This window comes from Bombus affinis, chromosome 6 (assembly GCF_024516045.1).
Source record: "Bombus affinis isolate iyBomAffi1 chromosome 6, iyBomAffi1.2, whole genome shotgun sequence".
Taxonomy (NCBI): Eukaryota; Metazoa; Arthropoda; class Insecta; order Hymenoptera; family Apidae; genus Bombus; species Bombus affinis.
The window spans coordinates 6,087,444-6,110,980 of NC_066349.1; the positions used below are offsets into that span (position 1 = coordinate 6,087,444).

General features: G+C 35.4%; 1 protein-coding gene and 1 long non-coding RNA gene across 11 annotated transcripts in view; one reads left to right on the plus strand and one right to left on the minus strand.

The window, feature by feature from the left end:
• LOC126917306 (nuclear factor of activated T-cells 5) overlaps positions 1 to 23,537 on the minus strand; it is a 57,948-nt gene that overhangs the window by 22,178 nt on the left and 12,233 nt on the right. The window contains exon 1 of one of the 7 annotated variants that reach the window (XM_050724049.1): positions 2,069 to 3,116. The exons of 2 other annotated variants lie outside the window; for them this stretch is intronic. In XM_050724049.1, coding sequence (XP_050580006.1) covers positions 2,069 to 2,207 — 139 coding nt within the window. In that variant the 5' untranslated portion in view covers positions 2,208 to 3,116. Of the gene's footprint in view, positions 1 to 2,068; positions 3,117 to 23,537 lie in introns of those variants that run through there. 4 more of the 7 variants (XM_050724044.1, XM_050724041.1, XM_050724048.1 and 1 more) reach the window with 4 other exon arrangements.
• Positions 11,236 to 21,274, plus strand: LOC126917370 (uncharacterized). 4 transcript variants are annotated; one of them, XR_007710919.1, is made up of 4 exons: positions 11,237 to 11,375; positions 11,698 to 11,909; positions 20,695 to 20,945; positions 21,032 to 21,274. It is a non-coding gene; the product is annotated as an uncharacterized LOC126917370 (long non-coding RNA). The 4 variants fall into 4 exon arrangements; XR_007710921.1 differs by lacking the exon at positions 11,698 to 11,909 and having other exon boundaries at positions 11,236 to 11,375; XR_007710920.1 differs by lacking the exons at positions 11,237 to 11,375; positions 11,698 to 11,909 and adding an exon at positions 15,675 to 15,901.

Below are 23,537 nucleotides of genomic sequence, written 5' to 3' on the forward strand. Positions count from 1 at the left end.
TAACACAGATAGAGAACGTTCGCCAACGACGACGATAGGGGTAAGAGGCGAGAGAAGCGCGTATCAAGGGCGAAGGAGAGGAAGGAGCGCGCGAGGGCAGTGATTTATTGTGAGCGTTCGAGACGCAGGAAAAGACGAAAGGAAAGGAGATGGCGGAGGAACGGGGTGGTACGTGGTTCGGTTCGAAGGATTCCTCGCAGAGGTTATCTCACACCCGATACAATAGAGACGACGTCGATTCCCCGGGTGTTAGACAGACGAAACAACGCGCAGAAATGCTTCTAACAATAATATCGAGACGGCAGATAAGCAGAGAAAAATAGCGTGGAAATGCAATCGACCCCATCCCGAGTTCCAAATGGAAATACAGAACGTAGTGGCAGACTGGAGGATTTAGAAAGAAGAGGCGTGACGAAGTATGTGTCATATGGAATAATTGTTATTTATGAGAATTTAAGAGATGGATAGATTTGCATAGTATCTGTATGAATTCGAGGTGGAAACGCATAGAATAAAGAAGGCGTGTCCTTTTATGTATGAGATACTTATGCATAAGATTTTAAGGGATGAAACACGGGATACCGTGCCACTTACAAAAATCTTCGTAGGCTGTAGAAAAAAAAAAAAAAACAAAGCCATTACGTACTTACTACGACAAAACTAATCAAAAACTATTTTATCAATACCTGATATGTTAAAGAATAAACGTGCTAATATACGACGTTGTGTGTACATGGTTTTTTACTTAAGCGAAAACTACGTTTTTTGTCAAATGTATGAAGACCTGCAGCGCGACTAATTTTTAACAAACTATATTTCTCTTTATCAAAGGTCAAACGAAAACCATGTATTCCACTGAACGAAAATAATGTACTATTTCGGAATAGAGGCCGACTCGTAAAACAAGAGAAAACGGCTTGTTGTTCGTACGATGTAGACGTATTTAAGTTATATGTTAACTGAAATAAAGCGTGAAACTCGTTTAGAAAAGAGGCAAATAAATTTGTGGAATTTGGAGCAGAATAATCGTACGTTTGAAAAAGAGGTAAGAAGAGAAGAGAAAAAGAAGAAAGGAAAGGAAGTATCGTGGCGTTCTCATCGACGACGGCATAAACAAGTAGAAGACTCGCCTAAGGGTACCTATTTAATAAAGAGAGAAACCGGTAGGATGAACATGCGAAACTCTTATCGCCTTGTAGCGCTAACGGTGGCGTTAGCTCGATTAAGTTGCAGAAATCTTCGTAATTTCTCTAATTCCTCCAATTAATCATTCCGGTATACCTATAAACCGGGTTGGGAAGAAGAGAGGTGGCTAAAACATTAGTAATCCAGACTTGTAAAAAAATTTTGATAAAGATATCCACGTGAAATTTATCTCCTCTTACGTGGATGATGTAACGTACGAAACGTTGTCTTTTAAACGCAAAGAAAACTGCGGTATTCAGTAGCAAAAAAAGTGAGCTCGTTCGAGTTTCTTGAACTCCATGATAGCAACAAAAGAAAAGAAAAAAAAAGGAAGAAAACGGAATTATTGTGGTAATGAGCGGATATTAATTCGTTGGAGTGCTTTGTTGCTGAAATTAAAAGCACCAATGACGTATAAAACTTGGATGAAAGAAATGAAAATAGATAGAACACATCTTTATTCGTATATTTTACAAAACAATGATTAACATCTTAAAAAATATAAGTACCTAAATTTATAAAATATCTATGCAAAGTTACGAGTCGATTACTTTTTACTGCTTTTATAGTCCTAGAATATAGTAGCGATTACGATTAATAAAAGAAACGGAGAATTTTCTACGTCCAAATAAAATTTATATGCCTATATAAATATCGCATTAAATGCGCGGTATAAATCATTCAAAGTCTCGACGCAAGTCGCAAATGAGAGATGAAAGACAATAAAAAAAGAAAAGGAAAGAAAGAATTGAAAATACCACACAAAGAAACAACTGGTTCCGACTGGAGATATCAATTACCAGGCCTATCTAGGCATGATCCAATCGTTGAATATTAAACAGTAATAATGAAGCATGCACATATGGAGATGGATCAAGTTTACCGTGTCGATAAGGCTCGATCAATGCATTTCCGGTGCATCGAAGTTGCAGGAGCATTTGAAGGTGCTCGTGTCCCTGTTCCAAGGTACAACTGTTGGTCCTCCTAAGTTCTTGCCGCCTTTTCTCAAGATCGGGTGCCATGAGGTCTCCGAGGACCAGAAGGCCCGAAGTGATCTTCTCCGTAGTTCTCAAGCGTATATTTCACGCGTCGATCGACGATCTCCGAAGATTGAAACGATCGATCTTCGCGCTTTCACTTCGCACTGTCTGTCCACACGATTGAGCCTCGTCGTACGAGCAACTTGTTCCATATCACTCTCGAGGTGCACGTGTTCTAAGTTACCTCCGTTCGCGAATCGATCGATCGATCGATTTAGCGAATCGTTTGGTAAAAACTTGGTCTTGGATCGTTTCCAACAGAATTGCCAGTCTCAACGTGTGTATGTAGTCTTTGGTACGATGATCGAATCGAATGGAAATTCGAGAAAAGAGGTTTCTCTTTTCCTCTTTCTTTCTTTCTTTCTGTTTACAATGGAGAATCGAGAAAAATGAAATGGATTACGAAGAAAATGTCTATCTTTCTCTGAAATAGCAGCACTTTCTCAACCAACACAGCACCAGTTCGATGTTGTTCCCGCGGTAATATGAACGATCAAGCAAACACAAACGAATCGATATACCGTTCAAGGTACATCGCCTGATCGCAACGAGTGTCAGACGCGGACTGGCGTTTCTTGTCTCGTCGTCGATCGGCCAACCCGGCATGGTTTGAATAGCGAGTAAATAAGCCCCCACCATGAACGCTCACGCAACACGTTTATACGTTCCTGCATCCCCGACCAGCTTCGGATATATCGAGAAGGAAGGTGACCAATCAGCAGCCGCTAATTACCCCACTGTCTATCTATCGCATTTCGAAGCTACTGGCTGAAGCCCGACACATCGCACACAGTTCTTCCCGGCGAGCAGTTTTTATCCCTATAATTTCATCCCCAGTTCGTTTATTTTCGGGGGAAAACGATGTTGACGATGATCCAACACACGTTAAGGTGGACCTATAATTGCTCCGCCTGATCGACCGTTGGAAAATGTAAAAATTGCACGCTTATTGCGGGGACGTTCGACTTACGTATCTAATTTAAACCTTGCGGCTATCAAGGGTGAAATTTCAGCTCTTGCGAATTTTATTTTAATATTATCGTCCAATAATAACACAATCAACTTTCTATTTTTTATCTGCTATTGAAGAATAAATAGACCGTGGACTGTGGGTATTTTGTTGATTCATAATTTTTCGAACACAGCTGAAAAACTCGTATCTATTAAAAGAAAATGCGCAAAAGGAAAAATACGAAACGATTTATTGCGACCACTAGATATTCAATTTCGATCGTATACCGTGCATCTTTACATCCAGAAATTTTCTATAAATGCGGACAACATGCATCTACGTATCTTTCAAGGTTTAAAAATTTCTACATAGGAAGAGAAAAAAATTTGTTTCTAGTTTTACGATGAAGCACAAGCGGTAATGAATGGGTCGGTGGGCAAGAGAAAATTAAATCTGAATATTTTAACGCGTTTCACGTTGGAACAAAGCAACAGGTAGCCTCCAAAATACCCGCGCTCTAATTGGCAAGCTTCGAGTCAGTTTCGAATTTGTTTCGCCCCGAAACGACGAAATATAGACGGCGACTTATCTTTCGGGGATATTGTTTGCATAACGAGTAACTGTACGGCTGGAGTTAAGTTAGAATTCATTATCGTTCGAATAATTACGAACGGTACCGTATTAACCCTTCGTACGAAAGGATAGCTGAGTAACGAACCACTTTGTTCCCTCGCGGTTCTAATTGGTTATAGTGCTTGAACTTTTTACAGCAATTTTGCAGTTTACCGTTGTATAACGAGTTAATATAGTGAACATTATGGAGAAGTCAAGGACACGTGCTGACGACCTCGCGTGTACTCGATGGATTGATTTTTCATAAATTTTTTTTACTTTTATACCTCGGTTTTGATGGATGGATCTGTTACAAAATGAAAGCTTCCTGAACGAAAGTTGTCCAGTTAAATTTCTACACGATCAAACAGTTGTTTGATTGGTTGTTATTCGTCGTTATTTCCTAGGATGAAATTTTCTATCATCTGATAATCTTTTTCTTTTTTTACTATTATTTTCTCGAATTTAAAGTCACGACTTTTGAAGGATACGTAAAAGATCGAATATCTGAAAGAACTAGATCTACTGGATGCTTAAACTGTTGACGAGGCTATAAAATGCGACGCCGTTCCCATAAAATCAGCTCGTTTGATTGCAACCTAACTCTATTGCTCCCTTCTCCTTTTACTTTTCCAACTTCTCTATGGATTCTTCCCTCTTGACAACTTTTATTCCAATTTAAGTGAAACAATTCTCAGCGATGTTCGAATCCATGATCGATCGATGAAATACGAACAGGGACAAATGAATCGAATGCCAAAAAAAATGTTTCTTTTCTTTTTTCATCGCTGTATTTTTATTGCTGAAATAAAATTTGGTAATTATTTACAAAGCGGACAATCTCAACACTCTGACTAACTTTCTTCTATACATTTAATCGTCACCTGGTTTTAGTCTCCGAGATATTCGCAAAAACATATTCGATACTATATATGGTAATTTGCTATTTGCAACATGTGTGTTATTGATCTGAGGTATTCTACGGTACAAACCATACAGCTGTAGACAGTAATGCAGACAATAATGCACATACACAAACTGTAGAAGATGTCTGGCGGGAAACCAGAGCAAACACTACACGGTATGGAAATCGCAAAGGACGTTATATTGGCTATTTAGCCAAGTTCCTATTTCGACGATAGTATGATTTGGATAGTCGAATAGTTACATTTCTCAAAATAATGGCTAAAATATTTTCCAATTTCGAATAACGATAGTATAATATAAAATTTTATATAAATTCTAAATTATTTAATAGCTAAATTTATTTCATGCTACCGTTAAGGCACTCAATAATTATGACCACTTGTTTGTTTCTGGCATAGACGCAATTATTATTATTATTATTAGTTTATAATATAATAGCAGTACAAGTATCATACTAGTAACCAATATTAGTTCAGTAGGAAATGATCTAGGATCTAGGATGGAACTCTCTGTTTTGCCTTTCCGTGAATTAATTTTGGTTGGGCTAGATAAAAATTCAACCGCCTACGTCACAAACAATTCAACAAATTTAATAATTTGTTGTAATATAGATACGATAACGCGTAAACAATATTAGGATGGTGTGCGTGCGTAATGTGAACACTTCCTGTCAGAAGCAGAATATGATATAGGGTAGGATATATTTTTGCTGATATTTAGGAAATTGAAGCCGAGCGGCGTATATATGTACAAGGAAAAGTTGTTCAGAATGTTAACCTTGATAACATCTCTTAAGGTCATTGAAATCGTCGAGATCGTTCACTTGGTAAATAATTACCCAAAATTTTCTTATGGATAAGCAAATATATATATTTGATAAAAGTCTGTTAACGACAAGAGTAATGAAAGAAAAACAGTTTCCCGAGACGCGCGAATAACAGGAGAATTTCGTTTTGCATCTCATGGAAGTGACGGAAGGTGGACCTTAATCAAAAGTAAAGGTCTCGCAGATCGCCTCATACTTAGAACATTAATGATACTGTAGCTCTCATTAGGTTGACATTAGCGGGAACGAAGAAAAAATCGTTATATTCATTTTCAGTAATATTAACCATTTAACAATCGAGTTACTAATAATCTTCGATTAAGTGCACCTAACGATATCTGTGACATCTGAAACACTCGAGGAGCCTCATGAAAGTACGTAAAATCAGGATGACGAACTAGATGAATGGGCTCCGTTATACATTTAGTTAAGTGCAAACACGATGCCGCGACAACGGTTAAGAAAAAAAATATAAAGCAGGAAAAAAAGAAAAAGCGGTGGAACTGCGTTACATAAACTGGCCAGCAAAAAAAAAAAAAAAAATCCGGACAGTGCGAAGAATAATCGGTGTTAACTTTGATCAAAGGTATTCAACGATACTTAACGACGAAACCAGAAATATGAATATATTATTATTCATAAAGTAAGTTAATGCAGTTAAGATGCGCATAAACATGAGTCATAATTAGAAAATTATGTTGAAATTTATTAACCGCGTGTATTACAAAATTTATAAGAAAAACTAAATTGTACGTTTGAAGATTTGCTTTGAAGGTTTATTACTTGCTTGATCTTATATCATTTAGTATCTTATTTTATGAGGCATATAAATTTCTAATGGAATAATTGATTTCGAATAAGATAACCAGAAAATGAAGGCTGTAGAAATTATTTAGTATATAATAAATAAAATAGTGGACATTTCAGTAGATAATACTTATGGTTGCCAGTGTACGTATTAATCCGAATATATCGAAACGCAATTAGCTCGAGATTTAACAGATTTGTTTGTCGGTTTAGACAATAGTGAAGATTTGTCTATCGATCGCAATACCAATAATCCGCTAGCGCGAGGCAAATTTAAAGACTATGTGTCTACCAATTCGATTAATTAGCATCGAAGGTTAACACTTGTTCGATCTCCACTTGTCGGAGCTGTTTGCGGTGTACTTAACGCTCATACATAAATTAACCATCGATAATTATTATACATACATGCTGTTTGTGTCTCAGATACGTTTGTTTTACAATGGTCAAAATGTATCGAATCCTGCGGATCGTAATTTGATTAACAGTATTCCCAAGAAAACTATAAACGTTGAAGTGTTCGTTAAGAGATCAGCCATTTCATATACAATTTACTATATTTGATCATTATTATCATTAGTAGAATACATTATTAAATTCTATTATTATTATTCCTATTAATAAACGATAAATAGGTAAATTTTTATAAGAATAAAAGAGAGAAAAGTATCGGAAAAGATCGAGGCTAATGAAGTAATAACGAATAGAAATGAACGTTTAATAATTGAGTGGCATAACGGTAAAGCAATTTGCGGCAAACTGAACACGAACGATTAAACGACGATACATCGACTAATAAAGTGCCTTTTTACGTTGACACTCGATCTCCATACACGAATGAATTTAACGTTTTAATGAGCTGAATCTATAAAAAGCATTCGACGTTTACGTCGATTGAAATAGAGATTTTAAATTGCAACGAGTTACGTGAACCAATCTAGTTATCACTGTTAACGATCAAACGTTTCCAAACAAACGGTCTCGCAGAAAACTCATATGAAATTAAAGAATCTGAAAAAATCTGATCCATAGGAAGTTAATTTGTGACCTATACATATTATACAAAATCTGTAATTCGTCGATATTTCGTCAAAAATCATACAAATTCCTACTTGAATTTTGAGATATATATATATATATATATATATATATATATATATAATAAATAAATATATATAATATATACATATATATGTTAATTTCGAAATATATGATATATACTAGATTCTTCCTTATCCAATGTCATATTTCCATTCGAAAGAAGACAATTGATCAACAGGGCCTTCTTACGTAACTGAAGCGATATTTTAGTGAAACTTTGCAAGTCAAAAATTTCAAGTTATCGACACTAATAAATTCCTTTGCATAATAACGACAGGCTTGATAGGAAAACAAATGAAACCGTATATGAATATTTTACAAATAACAAGTCAACTGACTATCCTATCTGTTAAATGTAAGATTGTAGAAAAGACTATGTATGATCTGTAAATTAAATAAATCATCAATACGTATAAAGATACATGAAGAAAGAATTTAAAAGAAATGAAAGTATCACGATTTGAATCAAAGAAACGATGGGACCAGAAACAGAACTCGATCTTTCGTAGCAACACGATTGTTAACAGAACGGTGTAGTAAACAAATCTGAAACGATGTATATGTGAAAGCAATGGTCAGGACTCGTGACTCGTGACCCTCGACATTAAGGTCTCGCTTTAATCGAGTCAGCACACTTCGCTCGCGTTAACCAGCCGCGTATCTCCCCGTCTGTACTTATGTACAATTTTTTTCTTTCAACACCCACCAATCGTCACGAGTGCTTCCGAACCCGCCGTAGCCGGTTCCTTATCAGCGTATCCAGGCTAATCTAAAGGCGGATACACACAGTCGACGCATATACGTCGAATGCGTTGTAATGCGGACGATCGGTGGATCGCGAACGCGTCTCGTCGATTAAAAACTCGTTAGAGTGTGTAATGAGCAACAGCGTGTATATTGTCGAAATAGTTGAACCGTCTGAGTCACCTCACGTGCGCACAGAAAAATGTGTCACGAGCCCGTGATGGTCGTTTCGTTGTCACGAATTACGAATCACGAGAAAATGATATGTAAACTTTGTCCGAAACTCATCATATAAAACTTTCAAAGATCGTCGGAGCAACTGACCGATTTACATAATTTCTAATATTACATACGATTCGGGGAAGAAAATGTGTAATTTTGGATTCGTCTAATTTTGAAATACGCTCTAATTATACGGTTATAATCGCTCTAATTTTGGAATTTGAAATTATTTGTTTCTAAAACGGTACACCGATTACAAGATTATTACGTTGACAGTTGCGATAAAATTTTATCGTCTTTTTTTTTCACCCGCTTGATTATGCTATTGAGAGAGCATCCTTGTGATTGTATTTTCTTCTTCGAAAGAAACGCGATTATTAATATCGCAATATTGATATAAGATTGTCGATACACGATTGCTGATACACGATAGCCACGATGACAAAATGAATTTGCATTTAAGAAAATTCGCGTCAATGATATTTCGGAATGAATCTTCTGCTCGATCGCGAAAAAATTGTACAACAATGGGAAGGCTTTAGCTTGTATCGTATCATCTATCGGTGTCGCGTCATGATCACTCGATTGTTATAGATCTTCCGATAGATCTGTCTTCTGTTTGAACAACAACGAGAGAAAATTAATTCGGAAAAGATAAAAAGCTGGACACGTGCGATAAATAGATTCGATGCGAAGCTCGAGTGTCCATGCGAAGGTTAAAGACTCAAATTATTGACATCGTTCAACAAGATCATCGTTCCGCGAATGAAAAAATGTTATCGACGCCGCATATATCGTTGTATTTATCGATAAAGATAAAAATGAGAAATTGTATCGAGTGAAAGGATATTAGTTTCAAGTACGCTCTAATAATATTACTAGATATATTTTTATATTCAAAACATCATCGTTTCTTGCCTCTTCTTTAAACATTTCTATATTACATAATATGAACAAAAATCGGATTTTTATTTGCATATAAGTATGTACTATATGTATATTACAAATTCAGTTATGTATTTATGTAAACTTGGTTCATTATTATTAGACGATTTATTATCGGAAACAATTTCAGTTTATTAAAAATTCAAATATTTTCTTGTCTTATCATAATTTTGAAAAGAACCTTATCTGTATTCGCTTAACTTTGCTTGAATTTGTTGAATAAAAAAAATTAATTTACGCGAGTCATAAATAAACTTCATAATTTTATTTAATAAGTCACTGAATTAATTTGTATATCTAATATTGTAATTATTATACGATTCGCGATAATATTTAATAATGTCGTACATTACATTATTACTTGTTTCGATATAGGCTACTTTTTCTAATCATTAATGTTCCGTTTATTGCTCTATATAATCTGGAAAAATAATTCTTTAATAAAATGGAGATATAATTCTTCGAGCAACGGGTATTAACAATAATACGCCAGCGACCAACGGCCGATTAATAGGATTTTCATTGTCAGAGATCACCGACCGCGTGTTCGTTAATTGGATCTTCTGGCTCAAATGTTGGAAGATACACCCTTTCTACCAAGTAAGCCAATATACCATTAGCTAGCTCTATACAGCGATTCTAGACCGTAAAACATGAAATAACGTGAGCGAATCATACAATGAGATTTAGTATTACGTGTACTATATTCGCAAATTTTTACTCGACGATGTTTGGTTACTTTCATGATTTTTGCCTCGTTATATTTACATTTATTCCGTATGTTTCTTGATCTCTGCTCGATAGAGGCTCGATCATTATTGTCAGGAGTATTGAATTAAAAGGAAAATCGGATGATAAACTGATATGAGAATAAGACACAATATACACGAAGCGTTATACGTCTGGTATAACATATACAGACACGAGGAGCAATATGAATGAAAACCAACGACAGGATGTATGCAAATTAAAATGTGAAGGAACACGTGGCGGCATGCTCCATTTCCAGATCGTCATCGGCATAATCTACAACGAGACCGGCTCGAGAGGACATTCTAATTTTACGTAACGATATCGTACCAATATCTTTTTTCCATTTCGCAACAACAATCCTCATTTACAGACCGCGATCCATTGCAAAATCCGTCGCGACGGATCTGGCTATAAACATGGCCGCTTCAACGAGCAAGGAAACGAGATTGAAACAAGAAATACTGGTTGCCGTTTAAATTGCATCGCGAATTGATAACACTTAACGAATAACGCCGCTTGTTGTACAATAGCGACTGGCGGTGTCCTTGTTCGAATAAATCGAATCCCAGTCATTTTTCAATGTCTTTCTACTTCGTTATTATTATTGTTGTTATTATTATTATTATTCGTAGCGTCATTATTATTCTTAGAAATGAAATTAATCGACAATTCCAAAGATTCCAGAGTCCCGAAAAATTCAGAGCAAATAATCCTTCATAAAAAAGATAATCCAGAATAAAGATCCAAATTAATTAAATTATCACGGGAACTGAACTTCTTTTTTGCATCAGCGTTTAGTGTTCTACTTCGTAAATCTACTATAAACGTTATGCGTTTGAAATAAAAAAAACTATAGCATAGAATAAGAAAATAATGTCAACTAATTTGCGATTGTAATTTATTTGACAATGTATGATATATGATGCACTACAAAATATTCTCTAGATGGTGATTCCAGTTGCTTCAATAAAAAAAGAATTGGTAGCCTTCAACAGGTGTTGTTTAGAGCGGAATGGATTCGCGTTCACTCGAACGAGTCATCGAGGAGTAGTGTGTATGTGCGATTGTTCAGAGGCTCGGCAAATGACAGCGCGAAGATCGCCGTCTTGCTCGAGGAAGCACGGCTGAACAGGATTAGATAATCGACAGGCTGACGCGATCAATTAGTGTGCAGACATAAACGTGGCACAATTTCTGGCATCGATCGTGACGTCAAGGAACTCGACACCCGCTGTAATACTCACGACAAAGACAAAAACACGTAAGAACTAACAACTGGTTACCTGTACAGGTGTAAACGATGCGAAGGACGATGATAAGGTTAATATTTCTGATTAAATAATTAAATGAGTAATTTTCTAAATATCCCGCAACTTAAATAAATTTATTGGGAACAAAAGATTCATTGATTGTCCCTATTTTTTATAATTTCTCAATCAAGTAATAGGTTGTCATGTGTTGTAAATAAGCAAATTTAATCAGTCATTTAGCCTTCACGCTATGTAATTAAGTTTTTCAACAGCTGTTGAAAAATATGGATTAATAAAAAAATTCTTCTCTCTTTACTTGTCCTTTCTCAAAAGGTATACTAATCAACTGTGTAAATTGGAAGAGGGGGAAAAAGCGACAATGCTGTACATATGTTTAAAAATGAGAGCCTTGTATATCAATTTTTTATCTTCATTTATCAAGCTTTATAACGAAGGAGAATTTTAAATGGTATAGATTAAGGTCAAAGTCTGCAGTGAACAAGTTTACAATGGCATTCAACTACGTTGTCTAACAATAGAAAAAGGTAATAAAACAGGCAGTAGCTGCAAAAAAGTGTAAAACAATGTTCTTCGTGCCATTAAATATTTATGAACGTTCTACGACTTCACACAGAGCAAAACAGCAATAAATTACAGTAGTCTGCTAGGAAAAACTAGTATTACATATCACAACACAAAACGTAGTAAACATACGAAGTCTGCAAAAGTTTATGTCAATTTGCACTAAATTGATCGTTCAAGTATATACCATTTTTCTCCATAATCGTACATTATAGTCGAATACAAATTACTAACAAATATCATGCATAGTGATGAAACTGTGAACAAGGAAATACTTGTAAATTCAATTATCTTTATTGTGAAAATTTGCATTTTCTTTTTATAATATAGGATCTAAAAATATCCTTGTATTTTAAAACGTTATAGCATAACAGCTTTCAAATTCGTTTTTGAGTAATAATTACAAACTAAATTAAATCAAATTTAGTATATTTGTGTGCTCGTTACTATGAATGAAACTCGGATAAATGTAACTCTACTATACTGCTGTATTGTCATTCCTTGGTTAGGCTGTTACTTGAAAAATCTTTAGAGCGTTGTTCTTCGAGCGAAACTCGACGAGTATTACGTGGCAGTTCCCGCAGCCATTATCCTGAATGCGACGATTAATCTCATAATCCGATCGTTACGAGCGATTAGAGCGATTATACCGGTGCGTAATATGCATGAGACGAGACGCGTATGCTGTGTTTACTCGCAACGATACGATTTTCAGAGTAGCCCCGTATTTTTACCCAAATTGCATAACGCCCATGTTGTTGTTACTCGAATATCAAACGTTTATATTAATTGAAGTCTCTTCTGTTTGTCTGTTCAGCGTTTCGCACCCGCGATTCGCGATATAAATATCGTATTTATAGCGTGAGTGGTGCTTGGATACTTGGAATAGACAAACTCTATTAATAACGAGCCACAAGATAAAATATTTCCGAGTAATATTATTCGAGTGATGCTTCGTACAAAATGCTTAATCGGTGATTACTAATAAGTTGTTGTGACAAATCGATGAAAAAAAAACCGCGTCAAACGGTCAAACGATTGCATAATAACTGACCTGAACGATACTATACAATAAAATTGTTGTAAAGACAATAGTAACACAATCGTGAGACGAGCTTGTCACTTGCCACAATATTATGAATTAATTTTTTAGATCAATTTTGGTACTCTTTTATTATGATATGCCATAAACGAAGACCACCATGGGAATATGGTAAGTCCATTTTTACTGAATTTGTGGATTTTGTTGATAGAAAGGTATTCGAGTAAATCACACATATTTAATTCCAAAATCAAACAAAAAGGCAGGTTCGATGTGCGATTGCTTCGCTATTTATTAAATTTTAAAGTTATTTTTCTAAAGGGCGTGAAATGTAATTTATTAAATTTTTCATTTGTGGCGATCAAATTTAACACTGTTGTTTCCTCGTAAATTTAAAAATAAAATATTAGGTCATCCGAAAAGTCAAAAATCAATATAAATATATATATAAATAAGATAAAGAATACAACGTTCGACAGATTAGGTTCAATGTTTGTATAAAGATGCGTTGTCGTAAAAGACGTGTCTGTAAAAAAAAAGACATTTTTCGAACAACCTAATATGTATCGCCATTTGAATCTTCGAAAGAGAATCTCTATTTTCTGTTATTCACTGTAATCGCGATAGTATAACAAGACGCAAAGAAGAATCACGATCGGATATCCTCGTATGCAAATGAAAAAATATTAACACAATGCACAACAGTGCAGCTATTGAAACAGATACTGACTTTGTAGATACAATGAAGTCCAACGTACATCGGACACCGAAGCGTGTTTGTCTGTTTCTGTCGACATGTTCGAGACTTTGTCGATAATCGTAAATAATTGTTTTCAGATAGGACGTTATTTGCGGCGTAACTTTGACTTGGTGAAATCGCAGTTGTTCCTATTACTGCTACCATTTCTTTGAAACGAAAAACGTGTATAGAAGAGCTACGTGAAAAACAAGCCATTTGTCGTTTCCGTAGGTCGCAAAAAGAATTTACAAGAATCTTTTCAAGCTCTCTAGAAACATAAGATCTATTATAACAATCATTTGGAGAGATAAAAACAGAATTTTGCATTTTTTCTTTCACTCGTACACTCTCTTATACTCTGTAAGTAAACTAAATCCTTCGTGTACAACTTTCATTTTATTTATCTACTGTGTTAGATTTAAAAAATTACAAAAACAATCTGGACTGTTCATTAATACATCTACTACAATATACAATTACGATAAAAGTACAAATTCGAAAAGGAAAGAAATTCAAGCGCAATGTAAAATTGATAATCAGAATACGAAATGGCAAAGTTGTAGGAAAAATAAGAGACGTCAGACGTACATAAGATTTCTGAATTTCCATCCGAAACCGACTCGATCTCGTGACAATGAAACGTGCACACGCGCCCACGATCTCGCATGCAAATGCTGTGTAAAAGTCGCGTGCACTCGTGTAAAAGCGTGACGCAAGCGTAAAGCACACGTGAACGTAATGATGTCGAATGAAATTGGCATATACACACACTGTCTTGTAACGAAAGCGACAGATTTGAATATAAAAGACTTTGTACTTCTAATGATTTCTTGCGACACATGCGGATTACGCGTTCTCCTTTTGGAATAGAGATTAGCCGTAAATCATTAACAAGAGTCGGTAAATAGCTTATTTCACGTAGGATTATTTGTATACGAATGCGTCAAAAGAGTTTAACTGACGATATTTACAAAGTAATAGTTTCCTTAATATATTAGTTGCTTAGGGTATTTGTTCAATAAGTTCCTAGTGACTCAATTCGTTTAGGAAAATAAGATGATTCACGTTTCTATTTCAAGCCGTTTTATCTAAATTGATAGTTATTAAAGATAGAGCGTAATAGTTAGTTAGCAATGTTTTACAACGAACTTTATAGTTTTCGAAGCAAATACGATAAAACGTTTCTGGTCAGATAGAGTGTACACATAGAGTGTAAGCTTTTTGGCCGGGATAAGATCGACCCCGCCCTACTGTTCGAGGTCGGGCAAATATTGGAGATAAGGAAGGAATCTTCAGGACCCTTTAATCGTACGAAGAAAACGGAAAACTGATCGATATAACCTCGATATCGAGTATCAACTTCAACCTACAACAATGATAGTTGAAAATTCAATCCGATAAAGGAGAGAAGCCGATTATAACGTTATAATATAAGCTATACTTTATTAAAGTAGAGCTGAATACATGTGCGATAACAATCGTAATAATAATCGCCGATCCAAAAATTCAATTCAATAGAAGCTTTTAAATTTTTGCTTTAAAATTTTTTAAATTTTATTTTCTTAAACGTCAACATATACTCGACAACTATTAATTTTCCAATCCAATTCGCCAATCCTATATTCAATCTAAATAAAAGAAACCAATTATAAGCTCGATTCTCCACAACTTCCATTCTACGAAACCAGGGAGCCCAAATTAACCAACACCATCCTATTAATCAAGAATCCTCAGAGGAATGGTCAAACGCAGAAACGAAACCCGAAAGAAACCATCGCGGAAGCGTCGAATCTAAAACGGAAGGGGTGGTGGATGCACGCGGGGTAGGAAAACCACGTTCCCGATCCGTAACGAAGCCATAGATCCAAAAGGGGTTGCGATGACGCCAGCACGATCACAGGGACGCGCGAGATTTCGCGCGTGAGTGTGCTCGAAGAGGAACGATCGGCAGTCTCGTTCGGCTCGTTGAACATAAATCTCGTCTCCCAGTGGACGATGACCCGTCGCGCTTATTTATCATCGCTCTTCTCTCTGTTACGGCTTAACACTAATGACAACCCGATATAGTTTCCAACGCAACTTTCACTAATGGCCGGCTGTTTCCATCGAGAATTAACAAAATATCATTTTTTCTATATTCCTAAAGAAACTCGATGATCTTGGATATATAAGAAGTAAGTGGATAGAAATATGTAGTAAGCGATATTACAAGCTAAAATACTTCGGGTCAGATAGGATTCGAATTTTTTAACGCCAGTATGACATCACCAGCCGTCATAGTACTAACTATGCTTCAACGTGCGTTCAACGTTCAACTATGCGTTCACCATGAACAGGACTCGATGACTGTGCACGTATCACACCATTATCGTCGTTACACGAGATCAACAACAAAACAACAGTACTCTGAGCCTTTTACCGAAAATGACTAATAGCAAAAGCAACTTTCGCATTAAGATCATGCTCAGAATTTGTCATTGACGCATCTGCGTCGTTCCTAGTGTATCTATATGCCTTGTGAACTGCACGAGGTGATAGGATAGCCCATAAATCGGCCAAGCGAGTCTGCTTAGCCTGTCAATAATCGTTATCGACACAGTGCTGCCAATAAATTGTTTTCAAACGATAAACTGTACGTATTCTTGCGAAATTTTGCTCGTCGATTCAATCGAGCTATCTGAAAACGAGCGATCAGAGCAGATCGTGAACGCTTCGACCGAAAGCTGTTGATTTGAAAGCGAATTATTTTGGTATTGATATCTTGGTTTGCAACTGAATTAAACACGGAATGAAAGAGATTTCTCATTATAACAAATTCCTTTCTTTCCTTTCTGTTCTCTGACTCTGTATGATACGATGAAAATTAATCGATTAATTAATTTGAGTATATTACGTAATTGAATTTATTTCGCTAGATCGCAGAAGACTAGTAGTCTCCTTCCTTTTTTTAAATTTAGCATAATTGTATATGGCAGTGATTAAGCTGATGTAACGCGAATTTTATTGGTTAATTAATTTCAATACCTACGTTACGTGGTTGAGAATTTTTGTTATATTAAAAAGGAGCTAGCACATTTTTCGTTCATTTCATTTCTTTAAATTTAGCACAGTTGGATGTGACAGTTATCAAAAGCGGCTCGGATTCTCGACGAGTCACTGTCGAAAATCTGTCACAAGCCCCCAGGCAGAGAAAACTGATATGCCACTCATTGTTCACCGAATATCAGTCTGAAAAGAGTTCTCGCCGCGGTTGTATAACGCCAGATAATCCTGCCACTGCTATCTTTTTGCAAATAGCAATAGCGATTACCTGAAATACGATACGTGTGTGGCGGCGATGATTTTTATTGGGCTCTTGTATAATAGCTATAAAATATATTCAAGAAAGTAGTACAGCTTCAAACAACTTCAGGAAAGTACTCCCATTTCAAACAACTTCATTATAAAATACGCAATAACTTCAATTATTTGAAGTTCTAATTTGCATTTTAATGAATATCTAACTATACCAATTATTTCTTAGGAAATACATTATTGATCAAGTTGTCAGCAAATAACATGAACAATCAATATGTATTTACATGACAAAGGTCTCTTAATCGAACAACCATAGCAAGTAAATTAAAATTGTCTTATCACCAATCCGACTTGATAAAACACTCTGTTCCTCGGCGATTCCTGAAAAACTTTCGGACATTATAATATAGCGTCATTTAAAATAAATTAAACGGATAAAAAAGCAACAAATACAGTGTGGAAAGATCGCAAGTGTTCCATGTTACGCAATAACGAGCATTTAATTATAAAATCCTTTCAAAATAACTTTTCGATATCCGTAAGGCTGGTAAATTTTTATGACTAAAAAATTTGTTTAATACGAATTAAATAAAATAGAGAAGCAATGAATAGAATTGATAGCAATAATAGTGAAGAGAAGGGCAATACAAGACGGAGAGGAACGACAATAAGGAAGTACAGCAAGGAGGCAAAACCCCAAAAGTTGCCATAGTTTTAGAGACAGATTATATAATGGAGTACAATATAATAAAGTGGATAAGAGGGGTAGATATATAAGAAAAGAGAGATAGACAAGGAAAAGAGTTTAGATAGATATAAGGGAGAAGGCAATAAGGTGGTAACGCCATAAGACTGATAGAATGTAAAAAGCGTAATAGGTAAACGAGATGTAAAACCGAAAGCTCGTCCAAAGCCGAAAAGCACGGACTTTGTAATAATAAATAAATTAATAATAATAGAGAAGCAATGACTTCCATATTGTTCGAAGGCGAGCGTACGTCGGCCTCTCTGTTTCGTCGACGCGGCAGCCGCGGGAACAATAAATAATCGAGGCAAAATTATTACGGGTCATTCGCTCAGACTTCTTGATCCGTACGAGCATTAAATAGTCACGCTTTTCTCGAACTGGACTCCAGAGGATTTATCGTTAGGTGGAACGGCCTGCTATCGCTCCGCGGTTCTCACACTGTCGCGCGTTCATCGAAGCTCGCGAGGTTCACTGATAACGAAAACAATAGTCTGCGGAACAGATAATGATATTCTCTTTCTCTGTCTTTCAGACTGCATATTAGATTCTTGGCAAGTGCTAAAATTACTTCGTATTGAATCGAAATGACCCAAAAGGTCGATCAATCGCTCGACTTCGCTCGCGCGACGCGGACTTTACTTTTCCCCTTTTCCGCGATATTCTACTTGGCGAAGTCCTTTCTCTCTGACTTTTCCGTGCTATCTTTTTAAATTAATTTTTATGTGAAACCTCCTACACACAGATCAATATTAAGATTGAAAAGTAACAAAAATTCAGAAATTTAAGTTACAAAATAATGAAAATAGTGAACTTTTAGAAATAAAAATTACAGTTCTGCAACTGATTAATTATGAAAGTTTTGAGAATCAGCAATCGTTCACAGATACTTTGAATCTTAGATTTCCGAAGTATATTTTCTTCGTAAACTAAGTTTGAACAAATCAAGAGATGTACATTTATTACAATGTGACGTTGATAAATTCACAAGTTCATTATGATCTATCGTTCTTCTAGAAAATAATTAATAAAGTGACAAAGCAATAAGTTCTGCAATTAATTAATTCTTCATGTTTCCTCGGAACTCTGCAGGGATCTCACCTTTCACCTGTGATACTCAAACACTACGCTAACAGAGAATCCTATCGACTTTTTTCCTGTCATTTAGTCGAAGAATGCGTGTTGCCTTTTAGCAAGTCAAAGTACTCTGACTAATTACCACAATCACATTTTACTTATTTCTACAATATCGTATAAGCTATACGAACGATACGAGCTATGTACATGATTTACACGCCATTAGTTGATAGCGTTTTTCTCGTAAACGATAGATACGAGAAAAAATGAAACAGGAATAACATGAACGGTTGAAAATGAATTACATATTCACTGTAACGTCCTTTTCGCGAGTGCAAAAATGCATGCGCGTTTTGCAGCTACGTTACTTTTTTTTTAATGGAAGCCCCCTTTTTTTCATACATCGAATCCTTTCGATATTCTACAAAAAAAAGTATTAGGGTAACATGGTCGAAGAACGAATAGTTTAAAAGACTTTTAACTACAATTTTGTAAGAATATCATAAGGAAAATGAGAAAAGACGTAACGCAGTACTCTTGTATTTATATTTCCTTTGTCTTACATATGATAAATTCTATAAAATTTAAATTACAATATCTTTTAAATTAACCAGTTTTTCACCAAGTTACCCTAACACTTCCCATTTTGTAGAATGACGAAAGTTATTAAAAATAGATATGATTGCAATATATATACACTTAGGTATACACAAGATATATACACTTGAAAAAAAGATATAATGAATATGCAGTTCACTTTGAACCATTCGTATATTTGCACCTTCATATATTTCTTATGCTTAATGTTTATGAGAAAAACGCTGGGAACTTGTATCGCGAACATCTAACTAATCCCAACATACAAGAATTTTTTGTTACATTTTCCACAAATATATTCTTTTTCCTTTACCTGAGATTTATGATGCAATAAATGGAATATACTAATATTAGCTAATAAATGCATGTTGGACGATAGATGGCATCACAGAAATCAAAATAAAATTAGGTTCTTTCCAAGGGACGATAAGTATTAGATTGTCCGGAAAGTGTCTTTCTTTCGCAAACGTGTTTTTTACAACAGTGCACCTTCATACAAACGTGAAACCAAGTATTTGAAACGTCGCGGTGTTTATCCCAACAGAACAGAATGGATCGTACGCAATTGGACAAAATAATATAAAACAAAAGACGTTGTGCGTCTATTATTTCCTCATAAATCGGAAGAAACTTTTCGGACAACCTAATAATGTGGAATAAATTACAAGCTATTGATTATTCTCTTTCAATAAGAAAGTGATATTTATCCTACGATTCGAGTTATAATATCCAAGTAAATTACAAGCATCTAATTAAGTTAAAAGCAGAAAAATAAAAAAGAACAAGACACGTGGATAACTCTCTTCGTTCGTTTCTGGCGCGTATTATTTCGTAAGCATCGGATTGTTTTCTGGTAGCGCCGGAGAAAAATTCGCAATTAAACATGTAATCATGCTACGTTAAGTTATTTCCGCCTTGAACGCAACTTAATTGCCCGCGATAATGGATTCGACGATCGTTGTTGCAATCGTTCCAAGAAACATCATTCTGTTGCGAGATTTTCGACGCGCGCCGACGCGATTCAACCGGAAAACGACTTATCGATCGTTTTTCACTGTTTTTATTTCGAAATATTCGATTCATCGTTGCGTGTTCCGCGCCCAACATCTTTACGTTTGCATAAGTTATCGGCGAAACGAGACGGTGCAAATAGAGATTAACGGTCGCGAACAGAAGTCACGTGTGAGACTAGAAAAGCAGCAGTGTCGGCGTCGTTAGTATTAGTTATTATCTGCCGACCTTCTTTCGCAGAGAACGCTGTCATCCAACCACACTTCCGATCCCACTAACTGCAAACTCAAAGAGCATTTCGATGATTCTTCTTCATTTTACCAAGCTGATATCTATGCAGGAAATACATTCGATGAGAAACGAGAACTCGTTTAATTAATTGCGGATACAAAGTACATTTTGATGATTCTTCGATGATTTGGCGAAACTACGAAGCAATAATATTCGAGCTGAGACAAGTGGAAAAATAATAGATCGAAATGTATGTGTATGTAAGTAGCTGCATGATTTTATTTCATATTTAAAGAAAGCAATAATTTGTCTATGTCTAAGCCACGTCTATTTCTCATTTTTCCAGTTTAGTATGTTGACTCTGTAACATAATACGATACTCCATGGCTAAAATAAAGCCAGACAGACTAATTATCATGGATACTAATTTAATAACAGTACAATAATAGGTAGACTGTAAATGTTTATGGAAAACATAAAGGTGCAAAACTGTACGTAACATGCAAGGATATAGAAAATATGCAAAATAAAATAAGCTTAAAATAAAGTGAAGTATGTAAAATAAACTTGTTACAATGTGTGTAATGTATATACTTGTCCTTGTTTTAATTCCAAGATCTCGTAACCTTTTGATTTGTCTCTCCTAACTTTTTTTATCAACTCATCTGATCTTTATTGATTTTTAACACGGTGATTATAAAACGGTCCAATTAACAAGTTAATTTGATTTTCGTTACGTATATAAAATCACCGATTCATCAAGCCACTTTCGAACCGAAATTCGCTTTAGTTCCATTTAACTTGGAAAACATCGATTCTTCGACTGCTGTTATTCCATACGCACGATATACGGGTACATACCTGATCTATCGTCATCTAAAGGTAACATCTCGCCAGTGCTACGTCTATACGTACCTGAACTATCACACGACAACGATTCGCTATATGAAGTTATAAGACGGAGTGCCCACCTGCCAATCAAACGAAACACACGATACGTGATTCAAGTACCGTGTAAAGATAACAAAAAAAAGCGAGTTTTGGATAAGCACGATGCAGAGCACATTAACCCTAGTGTTCGGAGCAAGTGAAGCGAAATAAGATTACTTTTTCGTACGTTCAAACTCATCGAAGCAAAATTAATTAAGCAATGCGATAACATCCATTAATTCCCGGCAACCTGTCGTCTGAATTCGCAAATACGTTCAGAAATCTACGTAAAGTAGATGGAACCAAAATGGAACTACCAATAAGCGTTCATAGTTTGCTAGGAACGATTTATGACAGTCTGCCAAAAGACATTTTGGCCATCATCCATGGCAAGTAATCAGCCAAGGGGTTGTTTGATAGTACGGCAACTTCGAGAATTGAGACAGTCGTGGGAATCGAAAGCACGATAGTTAATTAGATTTTGTATAAAAGATGTTGGTAGCACACCAACAGCGTGAATGCGATGTATTTATTTATTAAAATGTAATTAATTAATTTCGTAAATTGTAATTTATTAGTGTATGATCCTGGATGAAGTGATTCATATGTATGAATCGTACGTACCTATTTAATAATTAGTATAATAATATTACCTATTTAATAATAATAATAATAGATCTGTCCATATTTGATAAAAATGTGTAGAAAGAATCTGGAAGCCGAGGTTTTGTCACATCGATAATGAAAACACCATCGAAAACTGATCAATGTCGAAACATCCCCTGACCGTAAATTAACAGCCAGCAATACATCTAAACGTGTTTCGTAATCATTCTCAGACCAGAAGCTCATCGCGTCGATTTGTTACGACACGTTAACGGACTTTATGTTATGTAAAATGTTAATTAATACACGACCGGTGCACGATACACTCGTAGTTCTTTTAGCAGGTCAAAACTAAAAAAAGCCACGTGTTTCTCGATGGATCAATGTTCGAGAACAAAGCTTCTCTATATTCAGAATCTATGTTTGAACGTTTGAATAACATCTCGTAGTATTTGAATACTTGACCGAAGAAATTAGACCCTTTTGATTAAAAGGGAAGGCACCTCTACCTTCTTGGTGCAAATATTTGTCAAGCAAATTTGAGAATTTTTTATTCGATTATCGAAAGTCTACAAAGTATACTTCTTCAACAATTTCGGAATCCAAATGTTCGATATAGATCAGAGGTAGATCCATGTTTGCCTCCAAAAATCTTTAGTTTCAGAATTGGCGATGTAGTAGAGCCTCCCTTATCCGAACACCCGTTATAGACGTCTATTATTACGCGAATGTAATATATGCCAGTAACGGATGTCTTTTTTCAAATGTATATTGTTTCTTTATCAGATATATTCTTTTTCCTTCGTTCGTTTGAGTAAATTCTGATTACAAGAATTTCTTTCCAACTACCAAAACAAAATACGACGTAATTAAAAAAAACAGAAAGTGACGTAAATGCGACACAATTAGTAAAAATACACGATGTTGATGAAAAGCCATAATCGCAAATATTAAAAAACAAAAACACGAATAAAAAATTATCTAAACCACTTAGATTCTCTGCAGATACTGGCAACAGTAGGAAAATCTTAAATATACTGATGTAACGAAATGCGATAAAGACGATAATAATGACGATTTTATACAAATGCAAACAGCAAACGAAAATGCTGATGGAGAATCGCCTTGTTATGTCGAGGCATTCGTGGCATTCGAAAAGCAGCTTGGATGGTTCGAAGTATGACAAGAATGTAACTCTATGCACTTACCTATGTTGACAAAATTATGTAACTTAGCAATCAAAAAGATATTGGATACGTAAATATTTAAGAAATCTGTCGGTTAATCTTAATGTGTATTTGATTAAATGAAATTTC